The sequence below is a fragment of the Rana temporaria genome, chromosome 6 (genome assembly GCF_905171775.1).
Source record: "Rana temporaria chromosome 6, aRanTem1.1, whole genome shotgun sequence".
Lineage (NCBI taxonomy): Eukaryota > Metazoa > Chordata > Amphibia > Anura > Ranidae > Rana > Rana temporaria.
In genome coordinates, this window is record NC_053494.1 from 5,265,878 (window position 1) to 5,285,194 (window position 19,317).

The 19,317-nt window shown below is 42.4% G+C and overlaps 2 protein-coding genes across 2 annotated transcripts; one reads left to right on the forward strand and one right to left on the reverse strand.

The window, feature by feature from the left end:
* Positions 1-5,291: 5,291 nt before the first annotated feature.
* On the forward strand, positions 5,292-6,395 carry LOC120942571 (olfactory receptor 5AS1-like). The gene has a single exon (XM_040355549.1). It carries the CDS (start codon positions 5,292-5,294, stop codon positions 6,240-6,242), a length of 951 nt encoding a protein of 316 aa, XP_040211483.1. The 3' UTR covers positions 6,243-6,395.
* A 4,804-nt stretch (positions 6,396-11,199) lies between these two features.
* Positions 11,200-12,546, reverse strand: LOC120942572 (olfactory receptor 7C1-like). The gene has a single exon (XM_040355551.1). It carries the CDS (start codon positions 12,369-12,371, stop codon positions 11,442-11,444), a length of 930 nt encoding a protein of 309 aa, XP_040211485.1. The 5' UTR covers positions 12,372-12,546; the 3' UTR covers positions 11,200-11,441.
* Between the last annotated feature and the right edge of the window lie 6,771 nt (positions 12,547-19,317).

Below are 19,317 nucleotides of genomic sequence, written 5' to 3' on the forward strand. Positions count from 1 at the left end.
ACCGGTGTCTGGGGATAGAGGTTCACCATCTCCTGTCCATGGAACCCAGAAGATGTTATCGGTGCTGGGCAGAGGTTAGCAGTACTCTGCCCTGCTGTCAGCACTTCAGCTTTGGGGATGGCAATCTCCAGATTTTCCACTGCCGATTCTCTGGCATACTGCTGGACAGGCACATTACTCCATCCAAGATCATCCCATGCAGAAACAGGATCATCAAGGTCAGTCAGCACTTACTGCATCTGCCATAAGACCTCCGCGTCCATAGCTGCAGGGGCAGGTTGGCAAAGCACAACGTTACTCTGCCACATTGCAGACTCTTCAGCCGTCTATACCGCTTCCTATCAGTCTGGATATAGATATCAGATATTCCAGCTGCTCTCAACACACAACGAGACGAGACTTATTTGTGTGCTGAACATGGAGTATTTAATAGAACCAAGAATGCAACCTTATATACAGTTTAAAGAGGAGGTAACCAGAACATAAATTAACATGAGCTAATTAACCAATCATTTACCCAGACTAGGCGACTCAGAGACATGACCTCTCAGAGTAGATGTCCCGTCTCCGCTCACCTGCTATACAATACATATTATCATAAGTGTAAACACAGGATATCGTCACACAATAGCAGGGTCAATTAGCATCTAACAGTATGTGTCCCAACATGATGAATGAGTCACTCTTACAATTAACCCGTTAAATTCAGAATCAACAAACAGTAAATAGTTATTTACAGATATCCTGGAATATATTGTGGACAATAATTACATAATAATCCCATATTTCAGGTAGTCCAAGATATCATTTCTCAGTCATCCTATGCCCCTAGTGGACATAGGATGATTTTAGGCATAAGATGGTTCGGGGATGTCCCGGGTGAGTCTGTCACAGTAAACAATTACATTTGGCGCATTCTACAAGATTTTGCATTGATAAGTCTCCATCTATGTTGGAGACAGTTTGTTACTTGTATGTTGTATGTTACTTTTAGCAATATTGCAAAATGTTGGAAAAAAGGGAGAAAGAGACTCCCAGGGGCTTATGCGCAGCAGAAAAAAAATGTAGACTCTTGAATAAAGTTTTTATAGATTTATTTATTAATAAGTATCAAAAATTGTTGTACATAAAAGGATGAGGAAAAATGGATCCACTACATACAGGGATAACATTTAGGCCCCGTACAGACGACCGGATCTATCCACTGGGATTGATCCGCGGATCAGTTCCAGCAGACAAATCCGGACGTCTGTACGGCCTAGCGGATATTTATCCGCGGAGATTCGTCCGGCCGGTCCATTTCAAGCGGCTAGAAATTTCTTAGCATGCTAAGAAATCTATCCGCTTGAATCGGGACCAGCGGATTGATCCGGTGGTCTGTACAGACTCACCGGATCAATCCGTCCGCTCCCCTCCCTCGCATGCGTCGTAATGATTCGACGCATGCGTGGAAGTACTTACCTTCCAGCGTCGCACACGCGGCACGTCACCGCGGAGGAATTCCGCACGGATTTTGATCCGATGGTGTGTACACGCCATCGGATCCAAATCCGGAGGAGGAATCTCCGCTGGAAACATTTCCAGCGGAGATCCGGTCGTGTGTACGAGGCCTAAGAGCTCTGGTATGCAATTGATATATGATGTTCACATATACATATCTCTATCTCACAATGACCATATGCAGTTAACCATTTGACTGCCACATACGGAATCACCAACACGTTTCGATCATTTAAATCATACTGATCTTCTTCAGGGGGTTATATATAGGTATCTCATATGGAACACCATAAAATCTAAACCAAAGTGGGTCATAAAAGCATGGTGGCCAAATTCTCCATAGCGGCCATGCAGACGAGCACCAGATGAGGGAGGTCCGGGTTTGCCTTCTTTGATTGTCTGGCAGAATTAAATAAAATGTTCTATCTAGATCTGTCTCTTGCTCTTTAATTGCAGCATTGTGGGAAGTACCATCAGTGATTACAAGCTTCAGGGTCCAGAAAAACTTGTCCTTCAATTAAGGATGACTGATGGATTAGTATATGTCTGTGTCAGTCCTATCTTCACGCCAGTCTGCTTATCCAAGTGAAGTCGGGTACCCTATCTTTATTGAACAAGGTTTGCCCTTTTTTTTTACTCTGCAATGAGTGCCTAAGGTATACTTAAATATTCCTCAAAGTGTATATCAAGACAAAGGCAAACAGACTTTGCACATTGCAAACAAAGTTTCACTCTGCAAGAGAATTTGCTCCAAAGCTTAGTATATAAGGTAAAGCTTCACTTTGCAAAAAATACCCAATCACATGCAAGGACAATAAAAAAACAGCATTTTTTCTTGCAAATAATTGGATGATATATTCCAGCAGAGCTTCCTCTCATTTACTAAGCTCTGAAGCAACTGCACTTGCAGCGTGTAAACTCTATTTGCCTTTAGTTAATTAACTCCAGACTTTTTTTTAAAGGGGTTGTAGAGGATTTTTTTTTCCTAAATACCATATTTATCGGCGTATACCAATCATCAGGGCAAAATCGTGGGTGTGTGCGATATACACCGATACCCGCTTCCCGCGCTGTGTTTGAACCGCTGCGCTGGCATATACCGAGCGCAGTACACTCGGGTACAGTCGGGCAGGCTCGGCTCCTCTCGCGGTCACGTCCTGTGTGTCCTGTACGTCCTTTACGCGAGAGGAGCCGAGCCTGCCAGACTATACCCGAGTGTACTGCGCTCGGTATATGCCGGCGCAGTGGTTCAAACACAGTGCGGGAAGCAGGGATGGAGCGGGGAGGACACCACAATGGCCGCAGAAGGATGCCGGACTGAACGAGGCCGCCGATGAACGCGATGGATGACAGGCAGGACGCGATGGATGACGGGCAAGACACCAACGAGGGGCATCCAAACTATAAGTATTTTTATTTTTTTCAGGAATTTTCCTTCAAGTTCGGGGGTGCGCGCTATATGCCGGGGCGCATTATAGCCAGATAAATACGGTAGCTTCCTTTACCTTGGTGCAGTCCTCCTTCACTTACCTCATCCTTCCATTTTGCTTTTAAATGTCCTTATTTCTTCTGAGAAATCCTCACTTCCTGTTCTTCTGTCTGTAACTCCACACTGTAATGCGAGGCTTTCTTCCTGGTGTGGAGAAAGCCTTTTGAGGGGGAGGGGGCGAGCAGGAATGTCAGGACGCCAACTAACACACAGCTCCTTTCTCTATCTGCAACGTAGAGAGCGTCCTGACTCTCCTGTAGTCCAAGGGAGGGGGCGAGCATGACACTCCACACCAGGGAGAAAGCCTCGCATTACTGTGTGGAGTTACAGACAGAAGAACAGGAAGTGAGGATTTCTCAGAAGAAATAAGGACATTTAAAGCAAAATGGAAGGATGAGGTAAGTGAAGGAGGACAGCACTAAGGTAAAGGAAGATATTTAGGGAAAATTCCTTTACAACCCCTTTAAGTTTTGTATCGGGAATAAAAATATTAGGGGGATCCGGTTCAACAATGTGTTACTCAGTGATATGCAAAGAAAAAAAATAATACTTAGGCCCGGATTCAACAAAGCACTTACGCCGACGTATAACAAGTTACACCGACGTAAGTGCAAATGTGCGCCGTCGTATCTGTGCGCCCAACCCACAAACTAAGATGCGCCTAAAAACAGGCTTTACCCCGCCGACGTAACTTGCCTATGCCGGCTTAGTGTGGGCGCACATTTACGCTGTACGCATGGTGGCGCTCCCATTGATTAGCTATTCAAATATGCAAATGAGGCAAATACGGCGATTCACAAACGTACGTGTGCCCAATGCAGGCTACGTGAGGTGCGCGTAAGTTGTACGTCCGGCGTAAAGTTATTCCCCATAAAGGAGGAGCAACCCAGCAGCAGACATGCAAAGGTCTGCACCAGGGAATACAAGCCGGTGTATTTTACGTTGGACGTGTGTCTGGCTGGGCGTATGTTATGTTCACGCCGTACGCAGTGATCCGGTGTAGTTTAGGCAGTTGTTCCGACGTGGTTGTGAGCCTGTGCAGGGGGATGCGTCCACGTCACGTCACATGCTCCGTTCGTGATACATATCTGTCTGGCGCTCGGGCCATCATTTGCATGGGGTCACGCCTCATTTGCATGGCTCTCGCCCACTTCCACCTACGCCGGCCTGCGCCTTCAAAACCTACGCCACGCCAACGCAGCGTTGGGAGCAAGAGCTTGCTAAATGCGGTGCTTGCCTCTCTGCGCTGCGTTGGCTTTGCGTACATTGTTTGCGTTACGGTGGCGTAATGTGCGCCCGCTCTCTGTGAATCCGGGCCTTATTTTTTTTGTCCTGGTAACAATGTTTTTTTCCACTCACAATGTGAGGAAAAATCTTCAAAAGAGAAACAGACAGAAATAAAAATCTGAAAGTTAATATTTTAATTTAGGGGAATCCATCTTTTATTTCTTAGGCCCCATACTCACGAGCAAACATGTCTGCTGAAACTGGCCCGCAGGCCAGTTTCAGCAGACATGTTTGCTCGTGTGTGGGCGCGAGCGGGCCGAATTCCAGCAAACATTTGCCCGCCGGGCCTTTTCCCAGCAGACAAATATTCCTGGACTTGTTTTAAAACAGCCCGCTGGAATTCAGCCCGCTCGGACATGTACGGTCGTCAGTACAGACCTACCGTACATGTCCAGCCGCCCGCCGTGCCTCGCATGCGTCGAATGACTTCGACGCATGCGTGGAAGCATTTTAAAGGCGGGCCGCCCACGTCGCCGCGTCATTGTCGCGGCGACACCGCGTCATCGACGCGGCGACACCGCGGACACGCCCCGCGTATTGTTTACGCGCGGACTTCTGTACGATGGTGTGTACAACCATCGTACAGAAGCCCTCTGGCAGACATGTATGGTGAAAACGGTCCGACGGACCGCTTTCACCATACATGTTTGTCCGTGTGTACCCGGCCTAATTCTGCAGTAAAAAGTAACTTTTCTCTGTATCTTGGAAAAAGGACAACTGAAATTCCACTCTGCTTTTTGTATTCTACAGTCTTAGATTTCTGGTAAAGGATTAAAAAAAAAAAAGCGGCATTGCTAGTGACCAGGAACTGCCCCATGTTTCCAGCACCAAATTTCGAGATTTGTAAATATTATTTTATTTATATTATTATATTTGTTATTGTCATAAAAGTCACACAATGAAATTAAGATGTGAATCAAACATTTCTATGTATATTTATTTATTTGCTTATTTATTTGACTAATCCCTAAAAAAAAAAAAAAAAAAAAATAAAAAGTATAAAAAAAACACTGCAATGGGAAATCAGACATTTTTAAATGAATTCTTCCTCTCCGGATTGTCTGACCTTCCGCCTCTTCAGCTCCCTCTATTTCTCTTCTTCCTCCTCATCTACCTTCTGACAATAATCTGGAATTTGCTGATCATCGTCCTCATCGTCACCGACTCTCACCTCCATGTTCCCATGTATTTCTTCCTTGGGAACCTGGCCGGTTTGGACCTCTGTTGTTCTACGGTCACCGTCCCGCGAATGTTGTTTGACCTTCTCACCAAGAGAAGAAATATTACCATAGCAGCTTGTAAAACCCAAGTCTTCTTCTTTTTATTATTTACCACTTCTGAGGCTCTTCTGTTGACTGTCATGTCCTACGATCGATATACCGCTATCTGTCAGCCATTGCATTACACACAGATCATGTGTTGGAAAGTGTGTGTACAGTTGATGTCCATTGTGTGGTCCCTTGCTTTTACCAATGCCGTGGTTCACACACTTTCTGCTTTAAATTTATCATTTTGTGCATCCGATATTATAAAAAGTTTCTTCTGTGACCTCCCCCAGCTGCTCCAGATCTCCTGCAATGACACCTACATCAACATTGTGCTTGTTTTCCTTCTTAGTAGCTTTCTCGGTGGTGGGTCTTTGATCGTGATGTTCATGTCTTACACTTATATAATAAAAACTGTCCTAAAAATGCAAGTTAAAGGGAAAAGAGGTAAAGTTTTCTCTACGTGTTCCTCTCACCTGGCAGTGGTCTTTGTATTTTATTTCTCCATTTCGTTTAATTATTTTCGCCCCAGCACTAATAATCATTTTGCTGCTGATAAAGTGGTGTCTGTCTTTTACACTGTGATTTCTCCTCTCTTCAATCCTCTGATCTACAGTCTGAGGAACCAGGAATTCAAAACCGCAACTGTTTCACTTTTTAGGAAGATCTTCCTACCAAAAGATAGAATTCTTCCAAGCTAAACCCTCCTCATCCTTTCGTTGAGGTCACCAAGAAAGATACAAGTGCATTCTTGTTTTATTCCCGAGCTGAAGAATACTTTTTACTAGACATGCGCACACTGAAATATTTTGTTTCTAAATTTAGTTTTCGTCCGGAAAATACATTTATTTAGTTACTCCCGAAATTCGTTTTTATTTATTTCGTTTTTCGTTAAAAAAATGCATTCGTCCGAAAATCCAAATTAAGGTTGAATCTGTCATTGAAGGCTTATGGTGTCTGTCGAATGTTCTAAGAAGAAGAAGAAAAAAAAAAATTGACAGAATCTTTAAAAAAATAAAATTTTGACTCTTCATGTCTCTCTATATCGAATTTTTTCTCTCTATGTAGAATCTTTCCTCTCTATGTAGAATCTTTTCTCTCTATGTAGAATCTTCCCTCTCTATGTAGAATGTTCCCTCTCTATGTAGAATTTTTCTCTCTATGTAGAATCTTTCCTCTCTATGTAGAATCTTTCCTCTCTATGTAGAATCTTTTCTCTCTATGTAGAATCTTTCCTTTCTATGTAGAATCTTTTCTCTCTATGTAGAATCTTTCCTCTCTATGTAGAAGCTTTTCTCTCTATGTAGAATCTTTCCTTTCTATGTAGAATCTTTCCTCTCTATGTAGAATCTTTTCTCTCTATGTAGAATCTTTCCTTTCTATGTAGAATCTTTTCTCTCTATGTAGAATCTTTCCTTTCTATGTAGAATCTTTCCTCTCTATGTAGAATCTTTCCTCTCTATGTAGAATGTTTTCTCTCTATGTAGAATCTTTTCTTTCTATGTAGAATCTTTCCTCTCTATGTAGAATCTTTCCTCTCTATGTAGAATCTTTTCTCTCTATGTAGAATCTTTCCTCTCTATGTAGAAGCTTTTCTCTCTATGTAGAATCTTTCCTTTCTATGTAGAATCTTTCCTCTCTATGTAGAATCTTTTCTCTCTATGTAGAATCTTTCCTTTCTATGTAGAATCTTTTCTCTCTATGTAGAATCTTTCCTTTCTATGTAGAATCTTTCCTCTCTATGTAGAATCTTTCCTCTCTATGTAGAATGTTTTCTCTCTATGTAGAATCTTTTCTTTCTATGTAGAATCTTTCCTCTCTATGTAGAATCTTTCCTCTCTATGTAGAATCTTTTCTCTCTATGTAGAATCTTTCCTCTCTATGTAGAATCTTTTCTCTCTATGTAGAATCTTTTCTCTCTATGTAGAATCTTTCCTCTCTATGTAGAATCTTTTCTCTCTATGTAGAATCTTTCCTCTCTATGTAGAATCTTTCCTCTCTATGTAGAATCTTTTCTCTCTATGTAGAATCTTTTCTCTCTATGTAGAATCTTTCCTCTCTATGTAGAATCTTTCCTCTCTATGTAGAATCTTTTCTCTCTATCTAGAATCTTTTCTCTCTATGTAGAATCTTTTCTCTCTATGTAGAATCTTTTCTCTCTATGTAGAATCTTTCCTCTCTATGTAGAATCTTTTCTCTCTATGTAGAATCTTTCCTCTCTATGTAGAATCTTTTCTCTCTATGTAGAATCTTTCCTCTTTATGTAGAATCTTTCCTCTTTATGTAGAATCTTTCCTCTCTATGTAGAATCTTTTCTCTCTATGTAGAATCTTTCCTCTCTATGTAGAATCTTTTCTCTCTATAATGTCAAATCTTTTCTCTCTATGTAGAATCTTTCCTCTCTATGTCGACTCTCATTCATGTCTCTATAATGTCGAATCTTTTCTCTCTATGTCGAATCTTTTCTCTTTATGTAGAATAATATTGGACTAATAGAGTCAAGGTTAGGCACATTCGACCACAACGAAAACGAAAATAAAGCATTTGTTTATGTCAGATCTTTCGGTTTTCGTTTTCTGTGCTTTCATTATCGTTTGTTAAAACGATAACGAAAATACCTGAAATTTGGACGAAAATGCATTCGGACGAAAACGAATGCGCATGTCTACTTTTTACTGTAAAATCTGTGATTATGCAGAAAAGTTATTTCATTCCTACAGATAGTAGACATGTGCACCCAAAAATATTTCGGAATTTCGTTTTTGTCCGAAAAATAAAATGATTTAGTTACTTCCGAAAATTTGTTTTTATTTATTTTGTTTCATTAAAAATGCATTCGTCCGAAAATCCGAATTAACTTAAGGGACACTAAAGGTTCCCATTAAAAAAATAAAAATAAAATGACAAACATGTTATACTTACCTCCACTGTGCAGCTCGTTTTGCACAGAGTGGCCCCGATCCTGGTCTTCTGGGGTCCCTCGGCGGCTGCCTCGGCTCCTCCCCGCAAGAACTAACCCCCTTCATGGGAGCTCTTATCCATGGGGGTTAGTTCTTGCGGGTGTGCTCCCATGATACAGCCGGCGGCTATAGTCGCCGACTGTATCACTTGGCCTCGCCCCCTGGCGTGCTGCATCATTGGATGTGATTGACAGTAGTGCGAGCCAATGGCTGCGTTGCTATCAATCCATCCAATCTAGCCAATCCACGGCTAGACTGAGTGGAGAAGCAGCTAGCGCAGCAGGTGAACAGGCTCAGGTAAGTAAAACGGGGGGGGGTGCGACGTGGCTCCCAAACAAAATTGGCGTCCTTTTTCCCCCACAAATAGAGCTTTCTTTTGGTGGTATTTGATCACCTCTGCGGTTTTTATTTTTTGCGCTATAAAGAAAAATAGAGCGACAATTTTGCTATATTAAATATCAGCCAAAAATATAAAAAAATACTTTTTTTCCCTCAGTTTAGGCCAATACGTATTCTTCTATCTATTTTTGGTAAAAAATAAAATTTATAGCGTTTACAAAATAGGGGATAGTTTTATGGCATCTTTATTAATATATATTTTTTTACTACTAATGGCGGCGATCATTATGATGGACACATCAGACAATTTTGACACATTTTTGGGACCATTGTCATTTTCACAGCAAAAAGTGCTATAAAAAAGCACTGTTTACTGTGAAAATGACAATTGCAGTTTAGGAGTTAACCACTAGGGGGCACTGTAGGGGTTAAGTGTGACCTCATATGTGTTTCTAACTGTAGGGGGGAGCGGGGCTGGACGTGTGACGTCATTGATCGTCTTTCCCTATATCAGGGAACAGACGATCAGTGACACTGCCACAATGAAGAATGGGGAAGGTTTGTTAACACACACCTCTCCCCGTTCTTCAGCTCCGGTGACCGATCGCTGGACACCGGCGGCGATTGGGTTTCTGGGCCCCTCGGGCGCGGTCCCCGCGGCGCACTTGCAACCCCATGGCTGAGCTTAAAGAGTCACGTACAGGTACGTGATTGTGCCCAGCCGTGCCATTCTGCCGACTTATATTGGCATGAAGGGGTCCTTAAGTGGTTAAACTGGTTTTCATTCATTCGGATACTTCACAGGCATTTCCCAGCTGTTGTTTCCTGCACAAACTGTGGTTGGAACAGGTAAGTAAAGCAATTCTTTCTTTATAGGACTAGATAGATTTATTTCCACTTAATTTTTATTTTAATTGACTGGAAACAAGTAATGTTTGTGCAACCAAAAGAGTGAAGAAGAAAAAGAAGAAGAAGACACCAGAGCATAGACTTTCTTTAGGTTTTATTCATGATAATGATGCAATAAGAGGCTAGAAAATTACAGCGAACCCCCAAATATTATATATGTTTTTTTAGCAAAGACCCTATAGCAGGGGTGCCCAACCAGTGGCCCGGGGGCCACATGTGGCCCCGCGGAGCCCTCTGATGTGGCCCGCGACATTCTGCTCTGAGATGGCTGGTTGGCAAGCCCAGAACGTGGATCGCCAATCCGTCATCCCAGAGCATCAGTGTCGTGAATAAAGCCAGTGGTAGAGAAAGCAAGCGGCTGCGAGGCAGAGCCCCATAAGCCGATGCTTCCTGTATAGCACCACCTCCTGTCACAGGCGGAATGATACCAAATATGGGCATATCTGTTCTGCAGTGGTTACTGGGCTGCTTTCAAACTGATCAGCAGGTGCACCGCCTACCTACAATCTGATCTGCTAAAAAAAACAGAAGAGGATCCATCCCCTTCCACCTATGTGGATCGGATCAAAGGGCCCATAGAGTAGAGTGGGCTGTGTCTGCTCTCGATATGCAGAGTGGACACAGACCTGTAATCCGCCCGATCCACTCATTGTGGCCCACAAGCGGTTACCAAGTCACTTAAGTGGCCCTCACTCTTCAGAAGGTTGGGCATCCCTGCCCTAGAGAATACAAAAATACAAAATAAAAATGTTTTTGCGTATTGTGCAATACACCGAGTAAATAGATTCCCAACATGTCACGCTTCAAAAGGTCGCGCTCATGGAATGGCGCCAAACTTCGGTACTTAAAAATCCCCATTTTTTTTTTACTGGTTACATGTTTTGAGTTACAGAGGAGGTCTAGGGCTAGAATTATTGCTCTCGCTCTAACATCACATGTATGGTTTCAACACCGTTTTCATTTGTGGGCGGGACTTAAGTATGCGTACGCTTCTGCGTGAAAGCACACTGGGACAGGGGCACTTTAACATTTTTACTGTGAGATATGGGGTCATTAAGACTCCATATCTCACCTCTAGGCCTGAAATAATAACAAAAAAAATGATCTCGGCTTTCCAGCCGAGGCGGCGCCGTTTTTTTTTTAATGCAGAGGCCGGGCGTGACGTCATAACATCGCGCCCGGCCTCCGAACGATCATAGAGCCTCCGGCGATCATCTGGTCCACCGGAAATCTCTATGGTCAACATCCGGGGACAGGCGGATCCGTTCTCTGACTCACTGATCGCAGTGGTGAGTCGGTAGAAGCTCCGCAGGGAGGGGGAGGGGGGACGTCCCCTCCTGCCTCCCGTAAGAACGATAAAGCAGTGAAACAGCCACTATGATCTTTTTTATGGTGTAGGGAATCACCGGCTGAAAAAGATGATATCTGAATGATGCCTGTAGCCGCTTAAAGTCCAGGATGTCATATGACGGCCCGTGGGTGGGAAGTGGTTAAGCAACAAGATGTCTTATGGTTAAGATATTCTGCACTGCTATCATATCGCAATAGTTGGACAACTTTTGACCTTGTTTCTACCTATCTATCAAAAGTTGAACATTTCTTTTCTATCTAAAATTAAAACCCAGAAAATGAATTTAAAACACAAGCAGTCGTGAGACTAACAATATCGATGTGAAGTCCTTTAGTGAAAGTTTATGGTGTGGAACTGATTCTGGAGAGAGTTTTCCGAAGAGCTTTTTTCAGCTCATTGTTCCTCAGGCTGTATATAATCGGGTTTAGGAGAGGGGTGATAACCGTGTAAAATACAGAAATCAGTCTTCCTGCCAGAAAATCCTTTGTTTTGAGTTGAAAGTAGTTGAAGAAACCAGCCCCATAAAAGATGAAGACCACCGTGAGGTGAGAACTGCAGGTGGAGTAAGCTTTCTGTCTCCCGTCCTTTAGTGTAATTTTCACGATGGTTTTAAAAATGTAGGCGTAGGAGAAGAAAGTAACGAGAAGGCTAGTGACTCCGAGAATTATAGATTCTAAATAAAAAAGCAAAAAATTTAGGAATGTGTCAGAAGATGAGAGTTGAATCAACTGATATAGTTCACAGAATAAGCCTGGGATGGTGGCCGGATGCGGGAAGGCCAGTCTTAGGACACAAAGTGTGTGGACCAAGATAAAGATAAATCTGTAGACCCAGAAAAAGAACGCTATCTGAACACACAAGGGAATGTTTATCATGGTCGTATAACGCAAAGGATGACAGATGGCAACATAGCGATCGAAGGACATCACTGTAAGTATGGAGGACTCAGTGCTGGCAAACCAGGTGAAGAAGAAGACCTGGGTGATACAAGATGAATATGAAATCAGATTGTTTCCGGTACAGATTGCAAAAAACATATGAGATGAAGACACAGAGGGGATGAGGATGTCTAAAACCGAGAGGTTTCCCAAGAATAAATACATGGGGGTGTGCAGGTGGTAGTCCGAGGCCACCAAGAAAATGATGAGAAGATTCCCAACCAGTGTGGCCACATAGATGAGGAGGATCAGCAGAAATACTGGGATCTGGGAATCTGTGAGGTCCGACAGGCCAAACAAAATGAATTCAGGCTGAAAAGTTTGATTTCCCATCAGAACCAAATAATTCACTAAAAGAGGGAGCGATAATGTGAGAATTCAGGAAGACATTGTATTGGAGAAGACACCATTCACTAGACTGAAAAGGATCGTTCACAGCAATCAGCCCTCCAGGCTCAATATGTAGTAGAAGGTCCAACCAGGGGTGACTTTGGTTGCAGGGGTTGCAGTATATAAACTATAAAAGGTTTAAAGTTTAAAAGTTTATTTAAGTTAAAAAAAAAACGAGAAGGCCTGGGTCACAGTCTCCTCTCTAATTCATCCCAAAGGTGTTCTATCAGGTTGAGGTCAGTCAAGTTCTTCCACCAGAAAACTTGCTCATCCATGTATTGCTTCAAATCATTTGGTGGAGGGAGGATTATGGTGTGGGGTTGTTTTTCGGGGATTGGGCTTGGCCCCTTAGTTCCAGTGAAGGGAACTCTTAAGACGTCAGCATACCAAGACATTTTGGACAATTTCATGCTCCCAACTTTGTGGGGACAGTTTGGGGACGGCCCCTTCCTGTTCCAACATGACTGAGCACCAGTGCACAAAGCAAGGTCCATAAAGACATGAATGAGTGAGTTTGGGGTGGATGAACTTGACTGACCTGCAAAGAGTCCTGACCTCAACCCGATAGATCACCTTTGGGATGAATTAGAGCGGAAACTGCGAGCCAGGACTTCTTATCCAACATTAATGCCTGGCCTCACAAATGCCCTTCTGGAAGAACGGTCAAACATCCCCATAGACACCCTCCTAAACCTTGTGGAAAGACTTCCCAGAAGAGTTGAAGCTGTTATAGCTGCAAAGGGTAGACCAACTTAATATTGAACCCTACGGACTAAGACTGGGATGCCATTAAAGTTCATGTACCTGTAAAGGCAGGTGTCCCAATACTTTTGGTAATATAGTGTATGTATATATATATATATATATATATATATATATATATATATATATGTTTATATTTATGTATTATACTGTAATTATAGAGCTTTATTTTGGCGGTATGTGATCACCACTTCTTATTTTTTATTTATTATTATATAAATATGACAAAGAATTTAAAAATGAATACAAAAATTCCACTTTCTGTTATAAAACATATTTAGCTGGATTCACGTAGATGGGCCTAACGTTAGGCAGGCGTAGCGTATCGCATATACGCTACGCTGCCGTAAGTTAGAGAGGCAAGTGCTGTATTCACAAAGCACTTGCGTCCTAAGTTACGGCGGCGTAGCGTAAATCTGCCGGCCTAAGCGCGCCTAATTCAAATTGTGAAGAGGTGGGCGTGTTTTATGCTAATGAATCGTGACCCGACGTGATTGACGTTTTTTACGAACGGCGCATGCGCCGTCCGTGGAAATATCCCAGTGCGCATGCTCCAAATTACGCCACAAAGAATTATTGGTTTCGACGTGAATGTAAATTACGCCCAGCCCCATTCACGGACGACTTACGCAAACAACGTAAACATTTTAAAATTCAACCCGGGTCCGACATCCATACTTAACATTGGCTGCGCCATCTTTTTGGTGGAATAACTTTAGGCCTGAAAACGCCTTACGTAAACGGCGTATCTTAACTGCGAAGGGCAAGCATACGTTCGTGAATAGGCGTATCTCGCTGATTTACGCATTCTAGGCGTAAATCAGCGTACACGCCCCTAGCGGCCGGCCTAAAAAGACAGCTCTGAATCTGACTAATACAAAAAATTTAAAAAACAATCGAATTCCTTAATAAATGCTACATGTCTTTGGTTAAAAAAAAATATCTTAATAAGTGAATATTAATTGGCCTTTGTGAAAGTTATAACATCTACAAACTATGGGATATATATTTGAAAGTTGATCGATCCGGATGTACTGTTCTCCTATCTAATTTCTTGAGGCTTTAAAACTCCAGGACAGTACAAATACAACCCCCCGACCCCACCAATTGACCCATTTTCGGAAAGTAGACAGTCTGATGTGTTAAGTAATGCCCTGTACACACGATCGGTTCGTCTGATGACCGTTTTCATCGGACGAACCGATCGTGTGTGGGCCCCATCGTTTTTTTCCCATCGGTGGAAAAAAAATAGAACATGTTTAAAAATTATCTGATGGTTAAAAAACCGATAGAAAAAAAACGATCATCTGTGGGGAAATCCATCGGTCAAAAATCCATGCATGCTCAGAATCAAGTCCACGCATGCTCGGAAGCAGTGAACTTAATTTTTCTCAGTACGTCGTTGTGCTTTACGTCACCGCGTTCTGACACGATCGGATTTTTAACTGATGGTGTGTAGGCAAGACTGATAAAAGTCAGCTTCATCGGATATCTGATGAAAAAATCCATCGGTCCGTTTTCATCGGATGAACCGATCGTGTGTACAGGGCATAGTAGTCATGATGAGTTTTTTTTTTAAGTTGTCATTTTTGGTCATCATTTTTTAGAAAATGAAGAATGTGAATAAAATATTTTCTTTTTTTTTTTTTTTTTTTTTTATGCACTGTCACCAGTGCAGTAATAGGGATACTGACTGATGACAGTATGTTAAAAAAAATTATAAAATTGTATATCATACATTTTGTATATATAATAAATCAATGATATATTTTTTTCCTTTTTTAAAAAATAATTGAAATTTACAATATATATACTTTTTTTTAACATTGATTTCATTTTTTTTTTAATTTTTAACTCTGCCATCGTAGCGGCTCAGTATCACCAACATAACACTGTACTGCTCTGGAGGAGTCATCAAGGATTTGTATTTTTTTTTCTTACACTACTATTGCTTCTACAGTAAGTATCACTGTATAAGCAACAGTTTTTGCTATCATTAATGAGTTTTATGAGTATTCATGAACCGCTTGCTTTTGTTTGTGATAGGCTACAGCTCACATTTATTAATTACTGTGTGTTTAAATACAATGGGCGGGAGGTGATCAGAACCTAATACAAGTCTAGGCTTCATAATCAGTTCCCAGAGGAATCATGATAATATCATTCTGTAATAGGTGGAACTAATTAGACATACAAATCATATATTCCAAATACAATTGGGAGGTTCTTAAATATATTTATTTTACTCATTTTGCACTGCTGCAGTCACATACTATTATTATTATTATACATGTATATAGCTCTAACATAGACCGCAGTGCTGTACTCAGAACACTGAGCCATTCACATCAGTCTCTGTACCAGAGGAGCTTACACTCTAATGCCCCCCCCCCCCCCAGTCACACACTATTATTATTCTTATTATACATTTATATAGCTCTGACATATTCCGCAGTACAGTACAGATAATACTGAGTCATTTATATCAGTCTCTGTACAGAAGAGCTTACACTCTAATGCCTCCCACAGTCGCACACTATTATTATATATTTATGTAGCTCTGACATATACCGCAGTGCTGTACAGAGAGCACAGAGCCAGTCACACCAGTCTCTGTACAGAGGAGCTTACACTCTAATGTCCCCTCCCCCACAGTCTCACACACTATTATTATACATTTATATAGCTCTGACATATACCGCAGTGCTGTACAGAGAGCACAGAGCCAGTCACATCTGTCTCTGTACCAGAGGAGCTTACACTCTATTGTCCCCACACAGTCACACACTATTATTATTACACATTTATAAAGCTCTGACATATATCATAGTGCTGTACAGAGAACACTGAGCCAGTCATATAAGTCTCTGTACCAGAGGAGCTTACACTCTAATGTCCCCCCCCCCCCCAGTCACACATTAATATTATTATTATACATTTATATAGCTCTGACATATACTGCAGTGCTGTACAGAGAACACTGAGCCAGTCACATCAGTCTCTCTATACTTTACATTCAGTATTAAAAATGCTGACTGGGAAAGTAAGAATGTATAAATTGATAAATGAATTTACTTATTTATTGGTAAATACATTGATTGTCATTAAAAGTAGGTACAACAGACAACATCCTGGTAAAGACACAACAATGAACAATACAGAAAGAGAGAAGAGAGTCGTTGTGTGATACAAGCGTACAGTACATACCCGCCAGCACACCATGGATCGACAACTTCCGTCCAAAAGTTTTAATGAAAAAAGATCACGTCCCAAGGGATAGTGCAACGTTTCGGAAGCCATGCAGGACCCCCCCCCCCCCCATTTGATCATCACATGCCTGACGAAGGGGTCCTGCGCAGCTCCGAAACGTTGCACTATCCCTTGTGACGTGATCTTTTTTCATTAAAACTTTTGGACAGAAGTTGTCGATCCATGGTGTGCTGGCGGGTATGTACGCTTGTTTGATGTTTCCAGAACCCAACTGGCGATCGTTTCAGCACCCACCGTTTTATGAGCCATATTTGCCAGGAACGTGTGTGATAAGGAATATTGATCAGATTGTGTGATATAAATCCCGTTCCGAGTATTATTATAATATGTTGGTTTTAGTAACTGTGTACAAAGCCAGTGAATTGGAGTTTGAAGTTTCTGTTAACTCCTTAAAGCGGGAGTTCACCCAATGATGTTTTTTTTTTTCTCTTTTCCCCTTAGATGGATGCTCGTTTTGTCTAGGGGAATTGGCTAGTTGTATTAAAACCCGAGCAGTACTTACCCGTTTTCGAGATGCATCTTCTCCGCCGCTTCCGGGTATGGGTCTTCAGGAGCGGGCGTTCCTTCTTGATTGACAGTCTTCCGAGAGGCTTCCGACGGTCGCATCCATCGCGTCACTAGTAGCCGAAAGAAGCCGAACGTCGGTGCGGCTCTATACTGCGCCTGCGCACCGACATTCGGCTTCTTTCGGAAAATCGTGACGCGATGGATGCGACCGTCGGAAGCCTCTCGGAAGACTGTCAATCAAAATAGGAACGCCCAGTCCCGCAGCCCATACCCGGAAGCGGCGGAGAAGATGCATCTCGTAAACGTTAAGTACGGCTTATATTTTAAAACAACTAGCCGATTCCCCTAGACAAAACGAGCATCCATCTAAGGGGAAAAAATGTTATGTACGGGTGAACCCCCGCTTTAAGATATCAATCCAAAATTGTCTCATCTGTAAAATGCCAAATAGGAATAGCAGAAATTATCAGGGGGCGCCAGTGTTAAGCTGGGTGTTATTGCCTTTATGAATCGTATAATCATAGGCATGTGCACAGGGTGTGCCAGGTGTGCCCAGGCACACCCAAATCACCCTGTGTAGAACAGATTCCCCCTACTGACCTGGCTCCCCCCCCAAAGCACTTCTGGCTTCCCTCCTCTCCTACCAGCTGTTGCTGCAGGATGTTTTAGGATGAGTGGGGGGAAAGGGCCAGTAAATATATAATTTACCAACCCCTTCCCTTTCTTAATTAACATTGTGAGTGTGTAGTGTGTGTTTGAGCTTTAGGGTGCACACCCTAATGCCTTAGAAAAATGTGTATATCCAGGGCGCTCCAAGAATTTGAATCCTGACAGATAAAGTCTGTGTTGGAGAGGGTAGCAGATCTTCACACACTTTAGGCAGCACTCAGGGAGACAAGCAATCTCTAATGGGAACAGAAAAACAAACAAGGTGCCTCTAAGTGCAGAAATATAGGTCACAGGCTGAAGAAGGAACCAATGAGTTGTTCCGAAACGCGTCCCGCCTCTATGACACACTTCCTGCCCTCTTCCTGGTTGTGTTCCATGCTGGTTTTTGTCTCGCTTCCTCTGACATCATCCCCAGGCTCCATCACCATTGAGTTTTCTAAACACTCACAGCACAAATTGGCTGTTATTCTGTGGACTTCCCTGGAAGCTTTATCATCAGACTGGGACTGCCCTGCCACTGGAACATCTTCTGGACACACTTACCTGCTACATGCCTGCTTCATCCACCATCTTGTAAGTGTTTTTAACCCCTTTAGGGGATATTAAATATTTCTGCACTTAGAGGCACCTTGTTTGTTTTTCTGTACCCTAATGCCTTAGGCTGCGCACACCTATGCATATAGTAAAAATGTAACTCCAGAACATCTCATAATTACAGGGCCCCTTTTCTGAGTTATACATAGACCGGATTCATCTGATTTTTGGAATCCTCTTTCACCATCCCAAACTGATGTGGAGAGAAGAGCAGAATATTCCAGGAACGTGTGATAAGACACATTGTAACCACTCACCTGTATACTCAGAATTATTGATGATGGATGGGGTCTGTGTATGGAAATACAGGGGATGGAGATGAGGAATATACAACACTGTATAAATGTCAGGAAGGATCGATCACCTTGTAGAACAATATTTCATGTATAAAACAGCTAACAGCTTCCTGTTCTAGACAGATACAATGAGTCCTGTAGAGCAGTGGTCATCAACTCTCTCCTCAGGGCCCAGTAACAGGCCAGGTTTTATGTATTATCTTGGGGAGATGCAGACTAGAATACTGTAATCACTGAGCAGCAAATTAGATCACCTGTCATGTATTTCAGTTATCTTGAAAACCTGGCCTGTTAGGGCGCCCTGAGGACAGGGGTTAATGACCACTGATGTAGAGCTCTTGTTATCAGATCTTGTGTTGGTCGGGTTCCTTCAGCCAGTTCTATAGAGGAGATTGGAGTGTCGGATAGAGAGGACACACAGGTTCTCCCCCCACCGTGTACCATCTCATTGTATATAAAAGCATTTAGAAGCCTCCTGAGATCTCCAGACATATCTCTCCAGGGTCTCATTACACTGCCGAGATCTGAGATGATTAAAAAATGTGTTTGTGTTTCTTTGTTTTCTTTACTTGACGTGATTGTAGCCGTATTAGTGCAATTGTGACTGTCCGTGATAGAGAACATTGAGTACTGTCCATGATACTTTTTTTATTTGCACTAACATACAATTTTTCAGGACAAGCTTTCGGGGTTTGTCCCCTTCTTCAAGGTCCAAGCAGTACAAGGTCCTTGCAGTACAAGGTCCTTGCAGTACAAGGTCCAAGCAGTACAAGGTCCAAGCTGTACAAGGT

Bases quoted from the DNA above. Each gene is read 5' to 3' on its own strand.
- LOC120942571 (XM_040355549.1), top strand. From the start codon at position 5,292: ATGGGAAATCAGACATTTTTAAATGAATTCTTCCTCTCCGGATTGTCT.
- LOC120942572 (XM_040355551.1), bottom strand. From the start codon at position 12,371: ATGGGAAATCAAACTTTTCAGCCTGAATTCATTTTGTTTGGCCTGTCG.